At 37.7% G+C, this 18,973-nt stretch overlaps 1 protein-coding gene across 1 annotated transcript in view; it reads left to right on the top strand.

The window, feature by feature from the left end:
- The window catches only part of BMP3 (bone morphogenetic protein 3), a 32,375-nt gene extending 17,607 nt beyond the window's left edge, over window positions 1-14,768 (top strand). Inside the window, exons 2-3 of the mRNA XM_075204554.1 lie at window positions 4,877-5,775; window positions 13,824-14,768. Of these exons, the coding sequence (XP_075060655.1) occupies window positions 4,877-5,775; window positions 13,824-14,015 (1,091 nt within the window). The 3' untranslated portion in view covers window positions 14,016-14,768. The remainder of the gene's footprint in view (window positions 1-4,876; window positions 5,776-13,823) is intronic.
- Window positions 14,769-18,973: the final 4,205 nt, after the last annotated feature.

Raw genomic sequence — 18,973 nt, 5'->3', positions numbered from 1 at the left:
GTCTGGAGCTGTCAACAAACATTTTTTGATAAGTGTTCGCTTACCATTTTTTGCATCAGTTTCGGCTTTCCCTCCAGCACTCAGAAACGTTATAGCTTGATAAAGTACAATAGCATTTTATGGTATTGCTCATCAACTACATAGTTCACTATGCTGCAGGGAAGCTTAATGAACATGCTTCTACCTTTGTCTATGCTATTACTCAGTGCTGTATCTCCATGGGAGTGTGAATGAGCATTTATGGCTTTCTCTTGAACTTGATTATATTATATTATAGAGATAATATTGGGGTCCCAACATGTTTCCTACTCTGCTCCCACATTACTTATTCCAGAATTACTGTAATCCCGACATGTCAGACGATTCAAACCCACTGTCATTAGTATAAATTGAAATACTATTCCTTTAACCTTAACAAGCCATTTTCAAAGGATTTCCTTGTGTGATCACATACAGGATAATTACAGATGCAGGCACTTATGAATGGCCAGGAATATTCAAGTAAGAACATAAGAACGTTAGAGAAACTGTAACATACAACAAAGAAAATAAGGGAAAATAGTAAATGTCTCTCATTCTCTTGCTCTTTTCATTTCTTGCATTGTAAGAAGAGGTTTCAAACATAAACAAGTCTGTCAAGTATACATTAGTTAAGCCAATAATGTACTATTTGCTTTTGTTGTTTCAGGCTCTGTGGTAATATGTTTTAGAATACAGCGCCATCTACTGTACTTTGCACTATATTTTATATTGTTACAAGTTGAAATCAGTGCATTGTTAACGGCTGCAAATATATAGTGACTTTTGTCTCAGATCTGTTATAATCAATAATATAATATATTCATTAGTAATAACATTAATAAATCTTTCAGTTATTGATTAATACATATTGAAGGTGATACTGAAAACATGCAAACAATTATATATTATGCTCTAGGTAGCAGGGCTTTAATTTTTTGTGTGTTGTATTTAGTTTTCATTCTGGGGTTTATCTAGAGTTGGGTGAACGTAATATTTTTCTATACATATACGCATTTCCGTACTACACATGCATAACCAAATGTGTTGTTATCTAGATTTATGTATATTTAAGATTTGAGTCCCCTTACAACTGGAGAGGTGGAATGTAGACAGACAATTGTAAGATGGGTACAGTAAGGGCCACTTTATGTAAATGTTAGATGAGAGGAGTAGGGACAAGAGAGGGAGAGAATGCACTTAAAGATGACCAGATTACCGCTTTCCTCTCATGCCACTACTCCTCTTACCAGAGGTAGGACTAGCGAGCTGTGGACCCTGGTGCAGGGAGGAAGGAACTGGGGCCCCCAACCCTCTGCGTCTGCCATGCAGCGGGCCCCATTATCTCCATAGGCCCCGGTGCACGGCACCTGCTGCACCTATGGTAGTTCCACCACTATCTCTCTAAGTCATCACACTCGCTCTGCAGTTACCGGTTGGTGTCCTGAGGGAGGTGGAGGAGAGATGCCAGAGTACTGATGCCACATCGGTCAGCTGAATGTGTCCTTGAGCACAGCTGCATCTTATTACACATGTGAACTTCCAGAGGGCCTTTGTTCTTATTCATTCATAAGGTTGCAGCTTAACTGTTAACTGGAAACCAGTGATATCGCTGACACGCTTCATGGACACATATTCATAAGACACAGTTACATGATACATTGATATATTCTCTTTAATGCAATAGTCCTCAAAATAGTTGTTGCGTTTGTCTGTAGGTGCAGATGCAGTTTAACATGACCAAGGTCTGTGACTTCACTGAGTAAGGGGGAGGACAGAAATTACTTTATGATGTATTTTATATTCTGTTTGATGTGCTAGTCAAACAATGATACAGAAATACAGTTATTTTTTTTTAATTTAGATCGTTTTCACTCATGCTGTCCAGATCAATACAACCTTTATTCATAGCCATGACAGGATTTCACCATTAAAGTTAAAAGTCTATTATGCACTGTGGTGTAGGTTATGCTTTTACAGCTGACAATCACTTAGTCGTATTAGGAAACTATTTTATTTTAAAGACTCTTTAGTAAATCTTCCTCTTCCTATTAAAGGGATTACTACATAATTTAATGTTCCTGTCCTAATTAGTTTCTGTTAAACATTTATGACGGTTCATTTTTCAACTGCACTTGGAGGATGAACACCCGAATGAAACATACGTATAATTAGATTATTAAGTATTGGGCACATGGTGTCTCTGAATGAAAGACTAAGCCTGGTTCTCATATTCCTTGGTCAACTTCCAGTCCAGGCTGAATATACACACATGCTTTACTTTACTTATATTTTCCACAAAGCTCCATTTTACAGCTCTCCAGTGTTTCTTAGCATGAGAGTCCGTGTTTCTGCCAGTTTCGCCAGTGTGGGCGCAGTCACAGCCCATGAAGGGAGCTTAGCAAGTTGGATAAAAAAAAGTATGTTTTTCTCTTTGTATTGGAATTGTATCCATGGACTTTTACTGTCAGGGAAAATATCTTTTGCGGTGGCTTTTTAAATGATTGCTCCAGAAATTAAATACACTGAACCAGTAAATGAAAAGCTGCTGGCTATTGTCTAGGTGGCGTTTTCCTAAATGTAAAACTCTCACTCTCTCGTATTCAAAGTTTTGACAGCTCAATGAGAAATAGCAACTGTTTATAGTTAAAAAAGATATTTCTTCATTGTCACTAAGGTGATTTTTTTGTATATGTTTTATAGTCCATGTTACTTCTAAGAAGCTCAGTAGTATGATGTCTTGGGACCCATATGCTAACTTGTGATTTTAAGGATCTGCAACTTCTTCAAGTTACCCAAGTCCATTTGCCTTGGTGTCACACTCCATCCAGCTTTATTCCTTAGATACAGTCACTCTCCCAGTCTTGTTGCCTCCACCTTAGAAATATTTTATTATATTATATATAGTTTTCTTATATATAGTTTTCTTACCCAAGATGCTACCAAAACTCTAATCCACTCTCTCATCATCTCCCAACTTGACTTCTGAAACTTCCTTCTATCTGGCATTTCCTTTCACCCATCTGTACCTGCTTCAATCAATCTTAAATGCTATGATCTAACTTTCTCACTGCTCCACAACTGCCACTCCACTTTGCAAATCCCTACACTGGCTTCCTGTGTCCTCCAGAATCTAGTAAAAATGACTCGCCCTTATCTACACGACCCTTAACAACTCCACCTCTTCATACATCTCAAATCTCCTCTAAGAATGCTCTCTCTCACTCTTAGATTTCCGTGACCTGCGTCTTGTTTCATTTCTGGTAACCACCTCTCACTCCTGCCTACAAGACTTCTCCTGTGCTGCTCCCCAATTATGGAATTTCCTACCATGCCCCATAAATCTCCCACAGCCTTCAATTTTTTAAAAGCTCTCTGAAAACTTATCTCTTTATTAAAGCATATCCTACTCCAACCTATACTACCTACTCTAAAGCACCCTCACAACTGTCCCAGTCTCCACTCTTTGACACACATGCCCCTCTTGTTTAAGCTAAGTCCTCTTTATCATCCTTCATTGGCTCATATCAATGGACTGTGATAGTCGCCACCTGAATCTTGTCTGTTGTCTTTGCCTGTTTGTTCTTGGTCTGTGTCATTCCTAGCTCTCAATTTCATTTCTGTCACAAAAAAACAGTTATCCTTTAGACTTGCTCATCTCCCATCAAATCTTCCAGTACCACAGACAATCCTTGCTCTCAGATCAATTTGCTCCCTTGACTCCTCACAGTTATCCTTTGTCACCTTAATCTCATTTTACTACATCTTGACACTATCATTACTTTGTCTCCGTTTTGTACAAACATAGCTGCAATGTAAACAATAACATCCTATTATCAACTCTTGATAGTATCATCCCTCTCATTACTACTCATCACAGATGGCTAATATCTGAACCATAGCCGGATCATCCATAAGGCAACTAGGCCCTTGCCTAAGGCCCAATGGAGACAGAGGGGTTCTTATTACCATAACCCATTTTTATATTTCGGGTTATTTTACAGACATGGTAGATGAAGGGTTCCCAAAGCATTATGTTGCCTAGGGCTCCATTGGGTCTGAATCTGGCTCTGACCCCATCCCTAGCACTCATGCCCAACACAAAAATAGTATCAGACAATAATTACATCCTCTCCCTTGCTAAACAGCCATACTTAAACAGCAGGTGCAGACCGCGCTCTTTTTCAGATTGGTGCAAGAGTTGCAGAGATCTTCGGGTTTCCTACCCTAACAGACAATGACATGTATAACAAAAAATCTTGCACTCTATTGACTTCCTGATATGTATTCAAAAATAGTGATTGTTTAGCACAAGCAGTACAGTACTTTCTAATGATTACATTGTTTGTGCTAATGGAAGTCAAGAGACAATATTTTATTGTTATATATGAAACAGGCATACGTCTCCCCTCTGAAAGGCACTCTTTCATCCAATTCAAGATGAATATTTCACCCTTCTACACCTACCAACACTTGAATATTTATATTTGTGTGCTTCTTGGTGAAGCCCATCTATTGGACTCCAGGTGTGCTGAAACTTATGTTGTTGTTAACTTAATATACAGTTGGCATAGTGCTAGTATGCTAAACCTGTTGATGCCCTTGGTTAAATAAATATTAATGAAATGTTCTAACTTGTCAATATCAGTCAACAAAACATAATTGCAACACCAAAAGAAAGAGAAAGCAACATTATAAATTGAAGGCCACAAACTCAGATCCAAGTCTTTACAAAGCTATATTTGTGTGTTCCTCATATGATCACAGGTAGACGAGACACTGAATAAATATATTATTGATACTGTTGTGATTGTGATTAACATAATTAAAAGTTTTTCTTATTTCTTTTTGTTTTCAGGGGACGTAGAGAATTCAAGTCGACACATTTTCAATTTGACCTCACTTACGTCTTCAGAAAATATACTTTCAGCTACATTTCATTATTATCTTGGAGATATTTTAAACAAGAGCTTAAGATGTCTACATTCACCCCAGTGCCATCATCGTGGACACAGAAAGCCCGAACTATCCATAGATTTAACAGTGTCCAGTTTCACATCTCTAGAGAATCAGACAAGAGTTTTGGGCAATTTTCTTATAAACATGTCTACATCCTACCGTGACTTTCCCACTTGGCAGTGGAAGGATATTACTCAAGTTTTACGGGAGGCCAAACGATATGGAGAGGCTCTCATTGGAATCAACATGACATTTGATACTCCAGCTCAACAAAGGAAACAACTGTTAGGTCATAAGCCTTATATTTTGGTATATGCTAATGACTCAGCTATTTCTGAACCTGATAGTGTTGTTTCCAACTTGCATGGACAACACAGTCCTATAGTTCAAAAGCCACAACGTAAAGTAGGACTTGTAGAGCACAGGAGTAGACGTTCAACTGATATTCTGTTGCCACTGCAAAACAATGAGCTACCAGGAGCTGAGTACCAATATAATGAAGATGAAGAGGGCTGGGAGGAAAAGAAGCCCTACAAAACACTTCAAGTACGGCCAGCAGAAAAGGGAAAATCCAAGAAAAAGCAGAAGAAAAGTGGACGCCAGAAAAGCCAAACACTACAGTTTGATGAGCAGACCCTGAAGAAAGCAAGAAGAAAGCAGTGGAATGAACCACGAAAGTGTGCACGGCGCTATCTTAAAGTAGACTTTGCAGACATTGGCTGGAGTGATTGGATTATTTCCCCTAAATCCTTTGATGCATATTACTGCTCAGGTGCATGCCAGTTCCCAATGCCAAAGGTACTGTAAATATTTTAATAGTATTTTTACACTAGCTTTTATATCAACATATATTTTCACGCAGTGCTGGGCAGGAAAGTGCATGTCTTTTTTATGAACTGTACATCTTTTTTTTTTAATCAATAAAATATCCCAGCTGTTTTATTAGGGAGCCCTCTGAAGCCGTAAATAAGTAATATTTTTATGTCTGTTCTATAAGTGTAGTTGTTAAAATAGTGAGATTTAAAAACTGAAGGTTTATGTGCAGGAATTTCTTGTACAGTATCCAAACACTAATGCCTTGCTATGTAGAAAAGCATGACCTTTTGTCCGCTTGTGGAGGTTCATGTTCCACATCTTTTTGCATTTGTTATTGTCCACATTTCACACGTTTACTAAAACCAGGCATGCTTTCACTCTTTATATCATCAATGTCTGCTTAAAGGGAACGCACATGCTTTTCACCCATACACACATCTTTAATGAAGTGAGTTGTTTGTCAAGTGCTTACTTGAATTTATTGTTTCATTAATATATTTGGATTTTAATATTACTAAAACAAAAAATGTCGGGCTCGAAATAACCTATCTACATAAAAAATCTGCATACATCGTATAATGTATCCAATTCAGCTGCATTCAAAATAACTATAAAGAGCTGAGGGAGAAGGGATTAAAAAAAAAGAAAAAAACAAGTATATCCACTGAATAACATAAATACCTAAAATGAATAAAATAATAATAATCGGGGCTATACATATATAAATAAAATACAGATTACAAAATGAATGAAGAAATCACTGACTGGTCACTGATCTGGGAACAAGTAAATACAATTTACATATCTATCAAATAGACCTCTGCTGACTTCTTCAAAGTCAAAGCTGAAAGGGAACAAGTATTGGCTTTTAGTATGGTTGGTTACATGACATCCAATATCACACCCACCCATTCGGAGATGGGTTCATTGGTTGCTGGATATGTAAATTATGTATAATTTAAATAGATACAAATGTATTCATTCTTGTCCTGAGCTTATGAAAGAATTGTTGACCTAAGTTGGGAGGCCTTTAAAGGCTTAAAGAAGACCTTGTCATTCTTCACACAATATGGCAATGTATAGGCCCTGGCTATCACCTAATGCTCCAAAGTAGTTCTGGATTTAGACAGATTGAAGCAAGTTTCATGCAGGTTAATTGGGTAGACAGAGTGTCAGGAGCTGTGTCAGTGTCAGTGCCCAATAGAACATAATCCATCCATCCAGAATTATAATTAGAATAGTATGGGTAAATAAAAGGGGAGATATATAGATCTTTTCATTTAAAGCACCAGGAACCATTTTAAAATAGAAGTGTTGTATAATGGAGATGGCTTCAGGATGCACCTAGTGATGCCTAATTCCTCTGCATTGCATTTCCCTGTGCATTCTATTCAGCAAATATCACATGTGGGAAGGAATGCCTCTGTGTATGCGTATTTATTATAAGGCAAATATGTGAAACTTTCCTGTTACTACATAACATCAAAAAAACGTCTGTATTAGTATGCCTATAATGAGGCAAACTGAGGCAGATCTCAGGTTGCTGGTTGTGGGCTGCAGCACAATGTATGGAATTAACATGCTAATGTTCATGTGCTAATTTTCCTGCTGCAAATGTGTTCTTTAACTTGTTAGATGTAATAATGATTAAAGTGAGAGTGAGATTTATTTATTAACATTGACTCAAAGGTGCACATCTGCATTAAAGCCATAGCAACCAATCACATTATATGTAGTGTAAGTTAGATATGAAAGCAAATATTTGATTGGTTGCTGTATAGTTTTTGCAAATTTGCAGCTTTGAGACCAGAGTATGCGGAGGGAACGCATGTGTACATTGGGAGAGCATGTAAACTCCACACAGATAGTGCCATGGTTGCAGCTGAAAAAATGGCCAGGCATTGTGAGGTACCACTGTTAACCACTGTGCCGCCCTTCACATAATAGAGAGCAATCAGAAATCATTTAACATAAAGACATGTTTTAACCTATTTATTAGAATTTAATTGTAGGCATTAAATAAATATTTAACCACTAAACAAATTCTGCCCACTTGCAGGGGGTGGAAGAGTGTATTTCTGGACCCCAGAGCAAAGTTTGACAAGAGACCCGGCAATGTTGCTGTAACTGTCCAGAGAAGGGACCTCTTCTGAGCAAACATATCTGGCTCAGAAGCAGTACCTTGAGGGGTTGATGTTGGGGTGCTGGGTGCATATTAGGGCCCTCTTCACCTCTGGACCCTATAGCAGCCACACACTCCTACATCCACAGTAGTTACACGACTGTCCACTTAAGCGGCATCATTCATGCAATGCATAATATAATTAATAAAGGTAGAATTAACCAACATATGTCACTTTGGGGCCAAATCAATTCTTAGCAATATGCCCCAGACATCACAGCGATATCGGCTCTGCACATTCCCACGGTACCCCAACATTGTGGATTTTCCTGCGCATCTCTATGGGGTGCGAAGAAAGATCTGCAATGTTGCATCGCTGCAGAATGCACTCGCAACCATTCTGGAGGTACTCTGCGGGACATCACAAAGGATTGAATTGCCCGCTTTGTTATTAAATATTGTGGCCGCGTTTTATTTACATACAATCAAAACAGGTGGAACGCAATAGACAATCCACAAAGAAAGCTTGTGGCCTCCTCTGTGTTCATTTACATGTGATTGCATTGCACTTAAATCAGAGATTTTCATGCCAGCATCATAGACCTCAAAGATCGCCACCTACATGCACAATTCACTTAAAACTATATATAAATGATCCTTCAAGCTGTAAAATATAGGGATTATCCTTCTAATATATTACTGTAAATTTAAGAATATCTTTTGGCTGCAGTCAAACTAAAAGTTTGATGCAGCTGATTTTTATTAGTATCAATATTACAGAATTCCTATTAACATGTCAGGAATAATAGTAAATGCTTATGGCTAACTTACTATCATAGACATCATTCCAGACTTGCCAACTCTCCCGAAATATCCGGGAGACTCCCGCATTTTGCGAGAGTCTCCCGGGCTCCCGGGCGAGTGTGGCAATCCCCCGCATCTGGATAATTCTGCCCACTTCCTAGTGAAGTGGGCAGAATTAAGTCCCAAACGCCGCGATTCCCGGTGAATCGCGGCGTTTGGCCCCGCCCCCCGCTGTCAAATGACGCATTCTGCGTCATCACGTCATGGGGGCAGGTCCAAAATGACGTCACTTGGAGCCCCGCCCCCCCGTCACGCCCACCTCCTCTGCAGGCTCCCGGATTTCACCAACAGAAAGTTGGTAAGTATGCATCATTCCCATTTAAACTGTGTTTTTGTTACATTGAATAGAACAGTAATTCTGCTGAAGCCAAGTAAGTTCAGGTCACAATGGAGGTTTTGTATTTTATTTCTAGGTTTAATGCTTCTACAATTTGGTTTCATTGTTTATCTGTGGAATTGAAAGTATGAGTTGGCTTCACTTCTCATTTGTGACATGGGGTTAAGCTGGAATTGGCTCTAACACCTATTCTAAAAGTGATATCAAGTTCTACCATTTACAAGCAGGGAAATTCTGGATGCATTTGTTACATTTTCTGTAAGTTCAAGCAAGTTGGTCCACCTGTATTTTGTGGAATTCCAGCTCCTTTAACATATTGGGCTCAGTGCCCAAAGGTTAATTATAGCTGGTTGACATTGATAGCATATCACATACCTGCTTCGGGTTGAAAAGTTAGTCAACAGGAAAAATAAGAGCATGCGTTTTCAATGTTTCAAAGTACAAAAAGAGCTGGGGGGTAAAAAATGGAAATGATTGTTTTTATTAGTAACCATAAGCCAATATATTTTTGTACTGTCGGTCTATAAACCATAGAGGGAGAATATCCGGTCTGCAGGAAGAGAACATATACTTGCACTGTTATTCCGTTTCTGTTCCTTAGTAGTTTAAAGCAGCAATCCCACATAGGTTTTAATTTCCTTTAAATAGTAAGTTAAATACCTTTTATCCATGCATCTGTTCTCCTGCAAATCATTATCTGCTATAAAGAATTTCAGAATTTTCTGGAGGGCAGACAAATATGGCTGCCAGTCACAATCAAAGGGGTATATTTACTAAACTGTGGGTTTGAAAAAGTGGAGATGTTGCCTATAGCATCCAATCAGATTCTAGCTGTCATTTTGTAGAATGTACTAAATAAATGATAACTAAAATCTGATTGGTTGCTATAGGCAACATCTCCACATTTTCAAACCGGCAATTTTGTAAATATACCCCAAAGACTCGGCCTCCCAGCATGTCATGTGAAGGCAGAGGGTTAGGAGGGGAAGTATTGTACAGGGCAGACAGAGCTCAAAAGCCTTTCTACCCTCTGCATCATGTGACACATGACTGTGATTGCCATGGTAGTCACATGACACTGTAGAAAATGTGCAGAATTATAAATCATTTAAATCCATTAATAGCAGCCTGAAGAAACAACCCATGGAAAAATGGTAATTTCCAAGCTTCTTTATGTAGCTTGCCACAGTAATTTATGTTGAAACCCAAACTATTATTTTCATGGGATTGCTGCTCTAATTATAATACTGATTTATGAGTCAGTTTAAAATCACTGTAGTTTCATAGCCTTTAATGTAGAATGGGGTGTTCTTTAGTTATATAGTTGTTTTATACGGCTCTTGGAGCTGGGATTGCAACTCCTTTTGTGAGCCCTTTGTTGCCCATGCACTCTAGAATTAATGCATGTAACTACGATGGAAGAACGCTAGATGGTAAATCACATGGGACTAAGAAAGTACAGGAGGAAAATATGATGTCTTTTTCTATACTTGTTCTTATAGGGTCTAGAAGGACCAGTTAAAATGTGTGTGACCATCTATTATGTCTGACTCATAGATAAGACAGTATCCATGCATTTGGCTAACTCCACATTTGGCATGGCTTCATAGCATCTTTGATCTTCAAATACATTATGTATCATTTCACAAGGGCCAAAGTTTAGTCTGCAATAGGAAAAAGGAGATATTTACAAGTTGAAAGCTAAAAGAATATGAAGCCATTACGTACAAAAGATAATGATATTACTAAATATATTTTTAAATTTTAAGAAGTCGTATTTTTCAAATACAGAGTTCTGACTGTATGAGAGAGGTGGTTTGAAGAATGACAAAAATCAGGACACAGATATAAATTGCATAAGCCTTTTGTAACCTGTACTATTACTGAGACACATTATTAATAAACAGTGTATTCTAGTCTGTAGAAACATTTTGTGGTTGCTGTTTCTCACTGGAATGAAAAATATTGGTGAAACTTTTAATACTGTAGCTGTTCAATACCCAACAATGTTCAACATGTACATCACTGTACCTTTCTCTTTAAAGGCTAAAGGCTAGATTTACTAAGCTGCGGGTTTGAAAAAGTGGGGATGTTGCCTATAACAACCTATCAGATTCTAGCTTTCATTTATTTAGTACCTTCTACAAAATGACAGCTAGAATCTGATTGGTTGCCATAGGCAACATCCCCACTTTTTCAAACCCGCAGCTTAGTAAATCTGGCCCTAAGTCTATTACATTTTTCGTTTTTTGTTAATGTATGCAAAATGTGTTAAACCAGAAAATCTTACTCCTCCTATCCTCTGAGGTCTCCTCCAAGCCTCTAATGGCCCGTGTATCCGATGTAGCTCTCCCCTCATATTCTCAAACAAATAGCCTAGGTGTTGAAGCCAGATGCCTGGTAACTTCCCATTCATATTTTAGCCAAAATTCTAACAAGTTAGATTGTCCTAATGTATTCGACACTGTGCAGCTTTTTATAATGCAATACAGAACAAAGTGTAATTATGTTTAATTGTACATTTAACATGTTTTCCTGCAATGCAGTTGATAATACTAACCGCTGTTTGAGAAAGATTAGTATTCTCAGTTTTATTTTCCTATATGAATAGAAACAAAATGGCAGGGTGGTCTAATTTAAACCGTATCAAGCGTGTACCTTGAATTCTGAAAGTTTGCCATTCATAGCCAAGTAACCTAAACAATGGCAAACATTGGCTACTTTTTCTGTTTAATCATTGGAACATTAAAGTACAGCCCCAAAAGCCCATGAGGAATTATACTACAAGAGCAATTATTTTATTTTTAGATCCCAAAGTTAAATGTCACCTGGAATATGCATTGATAACTATTTAGTGCTTCTACTGAGCACAAATACAAAGTGAGTTCAGTGGGCTAATGCAGAATTTTCCAAAGGGATTTTAAAACATCTGGTCTTTGGTCGCACTTCAGCACCAGTGAAGTTATAACAAATAGACTTAGTAGGGGTTTTTTTGTGTCACTTGTAAGTTAATCCTGTGCACAGCTACGAATATGGAACTTAGTTGTGGGTCCCTCCTCAGGGTCACAAGGCTTAGTTGTATGATTACAGTGGGTGGTAATCAAGATGTGGCTCAATTCTCTTCCAGACTGTGTCTAATCAATCATATTTCTGCACATTTCAAATAGTCAGAGAGACCAATTTAAGACTAATTTAAAGTAACCCATTTTGCTTGTGATTCTAGGCATATTAGACAACACATTTTTAGACTTTTTAAAATAAATTGTTATATAACTCTGCTTCAAATATATACAGCTCAGAATCACAAATTGACATTTTCAGATATGAACTATGAAGGGAAATATATTTTCCAGTGCATTGTATTAAAGATTGGTTTAAAAGTATAAGATCCCTACTCTATTGTAGATAGCTAAAGAACTCCCCATCTTTAGGACAGTGTCCTAATACAAGGGCACTCCTTTGGGGGTGGGTCCTAAGAAGCCAATGGGACCCCCTAAGAGTGGTTGTACAGGAGCCCAGGATTAACCTATCGGCGGTGCCTAATGGGATATAATGCAGGTCAAAAGGCTAAGAATGATGTCATTTCAAATGGTCAAAAATTATTGGCCCTGCTCTGATGTATGAATCAACCAATCCACGCAGTGCATTTCTATAAAGCTTGTCTGCTAAACTGTCAGTCATCCTGTGTTTACTTTGTTGAACAGGCACCTAGTTCCTAACATTGCTACCTGCTGCATAGCCAGATCTTCCATAGTGCAATCTAGGCTCCTACCTAGGGCTCAGTGAGTAATCAGGAGCCCAAATTATGATTATCCATTGTTAAGTTCTTTTGTTGCCTAGGACCCCACGGGAACTTAATTTGCCTCTGCTTTGCTACAGTGTACTGAAAGATGGCATGATTTAGTTGTAGTCATTTTGGGCACCATTAGAAGACATAAGTTTGTTAAATAATTTACTCAAATCATTGAATAAAATCATCAAATCATCAAATAAAATTGCTTAATAAATACTGGAAATTTTGCAATGTTCTCATTCATCCCCATTCTCAGTTCCTTAAGAACTGCAGGACCAAACAAAGTGTTAGAACTACCTCCTCCCGAAAAAAAAATAAACTTCCCAACTCATATACCCTACTCAAAAGCCATGTGACCTTCCCAAGTCCATTATTGTGTGAACATTAAAAAGTACTTTTGTTTCTATTGGTATAGCTGGGATGCAGCAGAATTATCACTTCAATCCCAGTTAGAAGGTTCGCTGGCAGAGAGCATGTCATCCACACATTCATTTCAAGAACTGCATCCAGTCAGGCACCCACTGTTTCCACTGCCACCTGGGACATTCCCATTGGTCCATCAGGTCCACTACTTACCCACGATTTTATTTCAAGCACCATTTTAATAGAAATCATGTAGTGGATAAGTGTGGAAAAATTTGATTGTGCTTGAGTAGTTGGGATGCCATTTATATTTTTAAGTGGTGATCTGTCTATCTGTGTAGAATGTTAATTGGTCATCATTTCAAAACAGCTGTAACTATAGCACTATTAAATCAGAATGTTAGATATTTATTTTTCCAGTAGAAGTTGAATTGTCCAGAATTCTGTAGCTTTCTATGAGTTATATGGAGTAGACATGACTTTCTGACTAGCCGTATGTTATGTACTGCACTGTTACAAATTCACGGTATCTACTCTTCTTCTTTTCACAGTCCTTGAAGCCATCAAACCATGCCACTATCCAGAGCATTGTCCGTGCAGTGGGTGTGGTGCCTGGCATTCCTGAGCCCTGCTGCGTCCCAGAAAGGATGTCTTCTCTCAGCATTCTGTTCTTTGATGAAAATAAGAATGTTGTGCTCAAAGTGTATCCCAACATGACAGTGGAGTCCTGTGCCTGCAGATAACATCTCAAACCTTCAAAAGTGTTCAAAGCAATCTTCATATTTGCACTTTCAGTACAACCATTTCCTAAAATGTTCAAGTTTAACAAAGACAGCAATGCAAAACTATATAGATTACAAACACTGGCGATGGACCTCTGCTGCATACAAGTCATACTGGACTTGGATGAGTGATCACAGTGGAAACTGGCATGTAGAACACAAGAAGATAAGCTCCTGTCTAAAATAAGCTCTAAGAAAATAGGCGTTCTGTTTACTTCTCCAAAGACACATTTATTTTTGTATTGGTAAAAGATAGAACTTTAAACAGCTGAAGCTGTAAGGTGCCTTCAGACTCTCAGCATTCACTCGGCTACGATGTTCTTTTCTTATATATGTACAGTCCAAACATTTCTTGTGTCTGTTACACACATCTGTTGCCATAGAACAGGCAGGAAGTTAAAGATTTGATCCTAACCTAGTCAGTACTAAAGGAGTGTTCTTCACTGCATGATTGCAAGTGTAAATAGTTTGAAGGCATACATCATTGAAAAGTGGTTTGTAACAACAAGTTTGTGTAACATAATTGAAAACTTTATTGATTTTTCTTTTTTTTTTGTAAACAGCACTTTTTTTAGTAGTGTAAACAAATTGTATAATGGACATGACAGAGGGGAAAAAATTGTGTAAAATAAACAATATTTAATTTTGTTATACTGTACCACAAAAAATAAATCTGCCTGCTGCTTCTCTATGAGGATGCGGAATATATTGTCATATGTATGAGGTTTGGTTTTCTTTTTAGACCACTATTTTCACATAATATGTGAGAATTACATTCCCACTTATTCAATACTTAGGGGTAATTCACTTTTAGAAAAATGGGGGCATCTATTCACAGTAAAAAAAAAAAAGTGGAAATATGCAGTAACACATGACAACCATTTATATTTTCTTTCCGTAGTCGAACTTACTCTAGACTGATCACAACTAACTGTTGACTGATTACTATGAGTCACATGATGTTGCTTCTGTGTTAGTAAATAACCCCCAATGGCTTATTACAAAATAAAAATATAGTGAAAACTCATGGCTTTTCCTACTATGAGGTGAGAACCATACAGACCACAAAATTATAAATGCAGCGAGCAGGTACAAGGTTCTTATCCATCTTCCTAGTCACCTGTCTGCCTATGCTCCTCTCCCAACCCATTACAGGTGGATGTTCAGTGCCATATATACACTAACCACCTGCACTAACTGAATGAGTAAAGGTACCAGAAGGCACTGGAAGTATTATCCCTTTTATACTTATTCTCCTTATGCTGTTCAACACCATGTTGCAAATATAGTGACTACAGGGGGATGTGCAGGTGAGTAGTGTGTACATAATATTGCGTTACCTCTAGTAATCAATAATTCAAGAGTGCTGTAAGTGTCTTCACAAGAGATACTGGACAGGGATGGGAGGAGGGCTGCAGTCCAGCCTTGTGTGGTATACGATGGATAAAATACCCTGCTAATATATACATTTCATTGGAATAATAATTATGGGAATGTTGTCTTTATAGTGTTTGTGAATATTATTCAGTTATTACATATTGAATGCATTTGTGTTTTAGCAATAAACAATATAGTCTACTTATGAGTGAAATTTATATATTAAATCATATTCCCCTAGTTGAGTTATAATGCTATTGGAAGTCAAATAGGGCATCTCAGAAACATAAAGGCATGAAGCCAAGTTATTTTGTAGTGGTTTACAGACATCTAACGTGACTTTAACAAATCACATCAATGTTATCTACATATGGAAACAGGAATAGCGCAACCTAGTGGGAAGACAATAAAATTAGTGGAATACATTACACCCACCCTTATTTAAAGCAGCAATCCCACATATAGGTTTTGTTTCTGTTAATAGCAAATTAAGTACCTTTTAAGCATACATTCATTTTCTTAGCTGTACTACTACAAATTATAATAAATCGTTATTTCAAAGTTCCTTGTCTGGCAGAAATGGCTGCCAGACACAATCAGTCTCCTAGTTGTCAAATGTCAAAGTGCAGACATAGCGTCCCTGCTCACTACATCATGTGTCATGTGACTGTGGTTGCCATAATCCAGAATCATAGATCATTAATAGCAGCCTGAAGAAAAAAACCAAGGGAAATGGTAAATACCAACATTCTTCTTATTGCATGCTGTATTTATTTATGTTAATAAAAACACCTGATTATTTCATGGGATTGCTGCTTTAAAATGGTGTTATTTCCACAATCCTTTTATATGTACAAGCTCAACAATGAAAAAATATTAATTTGGATTTTAGACGACTTGTTTGGCATATAATTTAAAGCATACCTGTAGCCTAAACATATGTAGAATACCATTGTATTGGCTGAACCAGTTTTCTAAATGCCTTATGAATCAGTGATCTCACTAGTTGCTTCTATGTTGATTCAGCCCACAAACAAGCAGTCTCCACAACGTGTAGTAACTGGGTGCACGTTAAAGTTGCTATTATGTTATATGTGGGTCATTTTTTCGGTAAATATGAACAACTGGCATTTCCACAATAATAAAAAAAGAGCTAGGAAAGAAGAATATGTCTAAATTAAGTGTACACATCCCAGAGACCTTCACATGCAAAAGTCTCACAGCTGTCAAGTTGCCGCCTTATGCATTTAACAAAGACACATTTTCTACAAACATACATATAGGAATCACTTAAAACATACTTGCCTACTTCGGGAGACTCACAAATTACAGGTAGTTCTCCAAAACTCCCCAGAGGGCAGACCACTTGAAAGTGTGCAGGACACGGAGCCTCAATTACATGATTTGTGGGGATCATGTAATTTTGTCCGTGCCTCCCACCCCCGCCCCTCTGGGGCACAGAAGCGATTGCAGATTTATGCCAAGGTGGTGGTAGTGGTGGTGGGGGAATTACCCGACCTTCCCTCTTGGATCTCTCAGAGGGGAATTGGAAAAAGTAGGCAAGTAAGACTTACAAAGCATTTGTAGGTTTTTTTTGGGCGAGAAAATGTAATGTATTGTCATATGCAAACAGGGACTTTTATAAAAACAGCCACCAAAATATGGGGGGGAAAGAAGATCAAAAAATTGTGCTGTTAGGTATAAACATAGATATAATTGAAGTGCGTTTTTCCTTTACCCATATTTTTGGGCTATGATGGTTAAAAATTAAGAAGAGGATTATGGCTCCAAATTTTTGAAGAAGTTTTTAAAGTTGCTGAATATTTGCAACTTTTTATGGTGCAAAATGTATGCTCACACACAAATATAACCAGGCAACTGCATGAGATTTTCTTAAGGGGTAAGTGACAAATTTATAGAAAAGTTCAACATTTTATACATTTCTAACACACATTTTAGATGACAAGCTTAAACTTTTTTTCATATTTTCAATATGACTACATTTAGAATGTAACAAACGTATCATAAATGGATCCAGTACACTAAGAAACATTATATATTTTAAGGACGTAGCCTAAAACAGCAATGAAATATAATCGCTTGCATATCTGTCACTGAGTTGTGTGAACTGGTAGATTATTTTATTTATTTTTTATTTATTTTATTTGAGAGTGCCTCTGCTTATAGCCCCTACTTATGCTTTCTTCCTCTGTCTTCTTTATTGTCACAATTCCTCCCTGGAGTCTCCTTTTTTTATTACTGTTTATTTGTTTGCTATTGTTTACTATTATGCATTCTGTTTTGTTTGTACTATAAAAACATAGTTTTAATTAGAATTTTTTAGAAAGCATAAATACAATTCAGATACAATAGAGAGACCAGGGATGTGTATAGATGTAAAAATACATGCTATGTTTCATATATGGTGCATTATAAATATTTTTCTGTTGTGTCAATAAATGCGTAAGCGATTTTTATTGTTTGTTTTTAACATTTATTTTTTTAATTATATAATGTACATTTCTCTTACTTTTACGCACACATGAAACATGCAACACATTTGCAATACATTTCCTACATGTGATGTGGTCTGTGTATTTTTCCTGCTTGAAATCCATGCTCTTTGAGTGCATACGTGCATGGGGCCAACTTTTAAAAATGTTTGGGGATGCTCTCATTACCCCCACCCCCCTCTCCTATTTCCAAATTTATGTAGTTTATTGTTGTTGATGCACAAAGACACAAATCTCCAGCCCAATGCAAATGATGGCCACAACTCCAAGTTTGCTTAGACAGCTCCGTTTGCTCATTTAAAACCATACTTGCCTACTTTTCTTTTATTAACTCCGGGAAGTACCACTAGGAAGTGGTGCTGGAAGCAGGAGAATTGCCTGCTCTCCCGGAAGTCCTGGAGACCGAGCCGGAATTCAGAAGTCTCCACGACATTCTGAGAGAGTTGGTAAGTATGTTTTAAAACCACCATATTATTTTTGCTGAGCATCAGGTGCAGAAAAGTGCCTATAAGATAGAACCATGGCTCATGCCGATCTGCCCATTGTCAAGCTGAATTCTGTTCATGCCCACAAAGCTGGCGTTTTTGTAAAAGAGTCCTCTCTTTTCTCATGTTCCGTGTCTAGTTTACCATAGTATACAATACACTGTAAAATTAGCAAACATTTTGTACAAGACAAATAATTTGACGTTGTGATTAGCACTTCTGCCTTACAGCACTGGGGTCATGAGTTCAATTCCCGACCATGGCCTTATCTGTGAGGAGTTTGTATGTTCTCCCCGTGTTTGCGTGGGTTTCCTCCGGGTGCTCCGGTTTCCTCCCACACTCCAAAAACATACTGATAGGTTAATTGGCTGCTAACAAATTGACCCTAGTCTGTCTGTCTCTGCCTGTGTGTGTGTGTTAGGGAATTTAGACTGTAAGCCCCAATGGGGCAGGGACTGATGTGAGTGAGTTCTCTGTACAGCGCTGCGGAATTAGTGGCGCTATATAAATAAATGATGATGATGATGAGATAAAAAAATAAAAA

Source organism: Mixophyes fleayi, chromosome 1 (assembly GCF_038048845.1).
Source record: "Mixophyes fleayi isolate aMixFle1 chromosome 1, aMixFle1.hap1, whole genome shotgun sequence".
Taxonomy (NCBI): domain Eukaryota; kingdom Metazoa; phylum Chordata; class Amphibia; order Anura; family Limnodynastidae; genus Mixophyes; species Mixophyes fleayi.
This window is presented reverse-complemented; position numbering and strand designations above follow the sequence as displayed.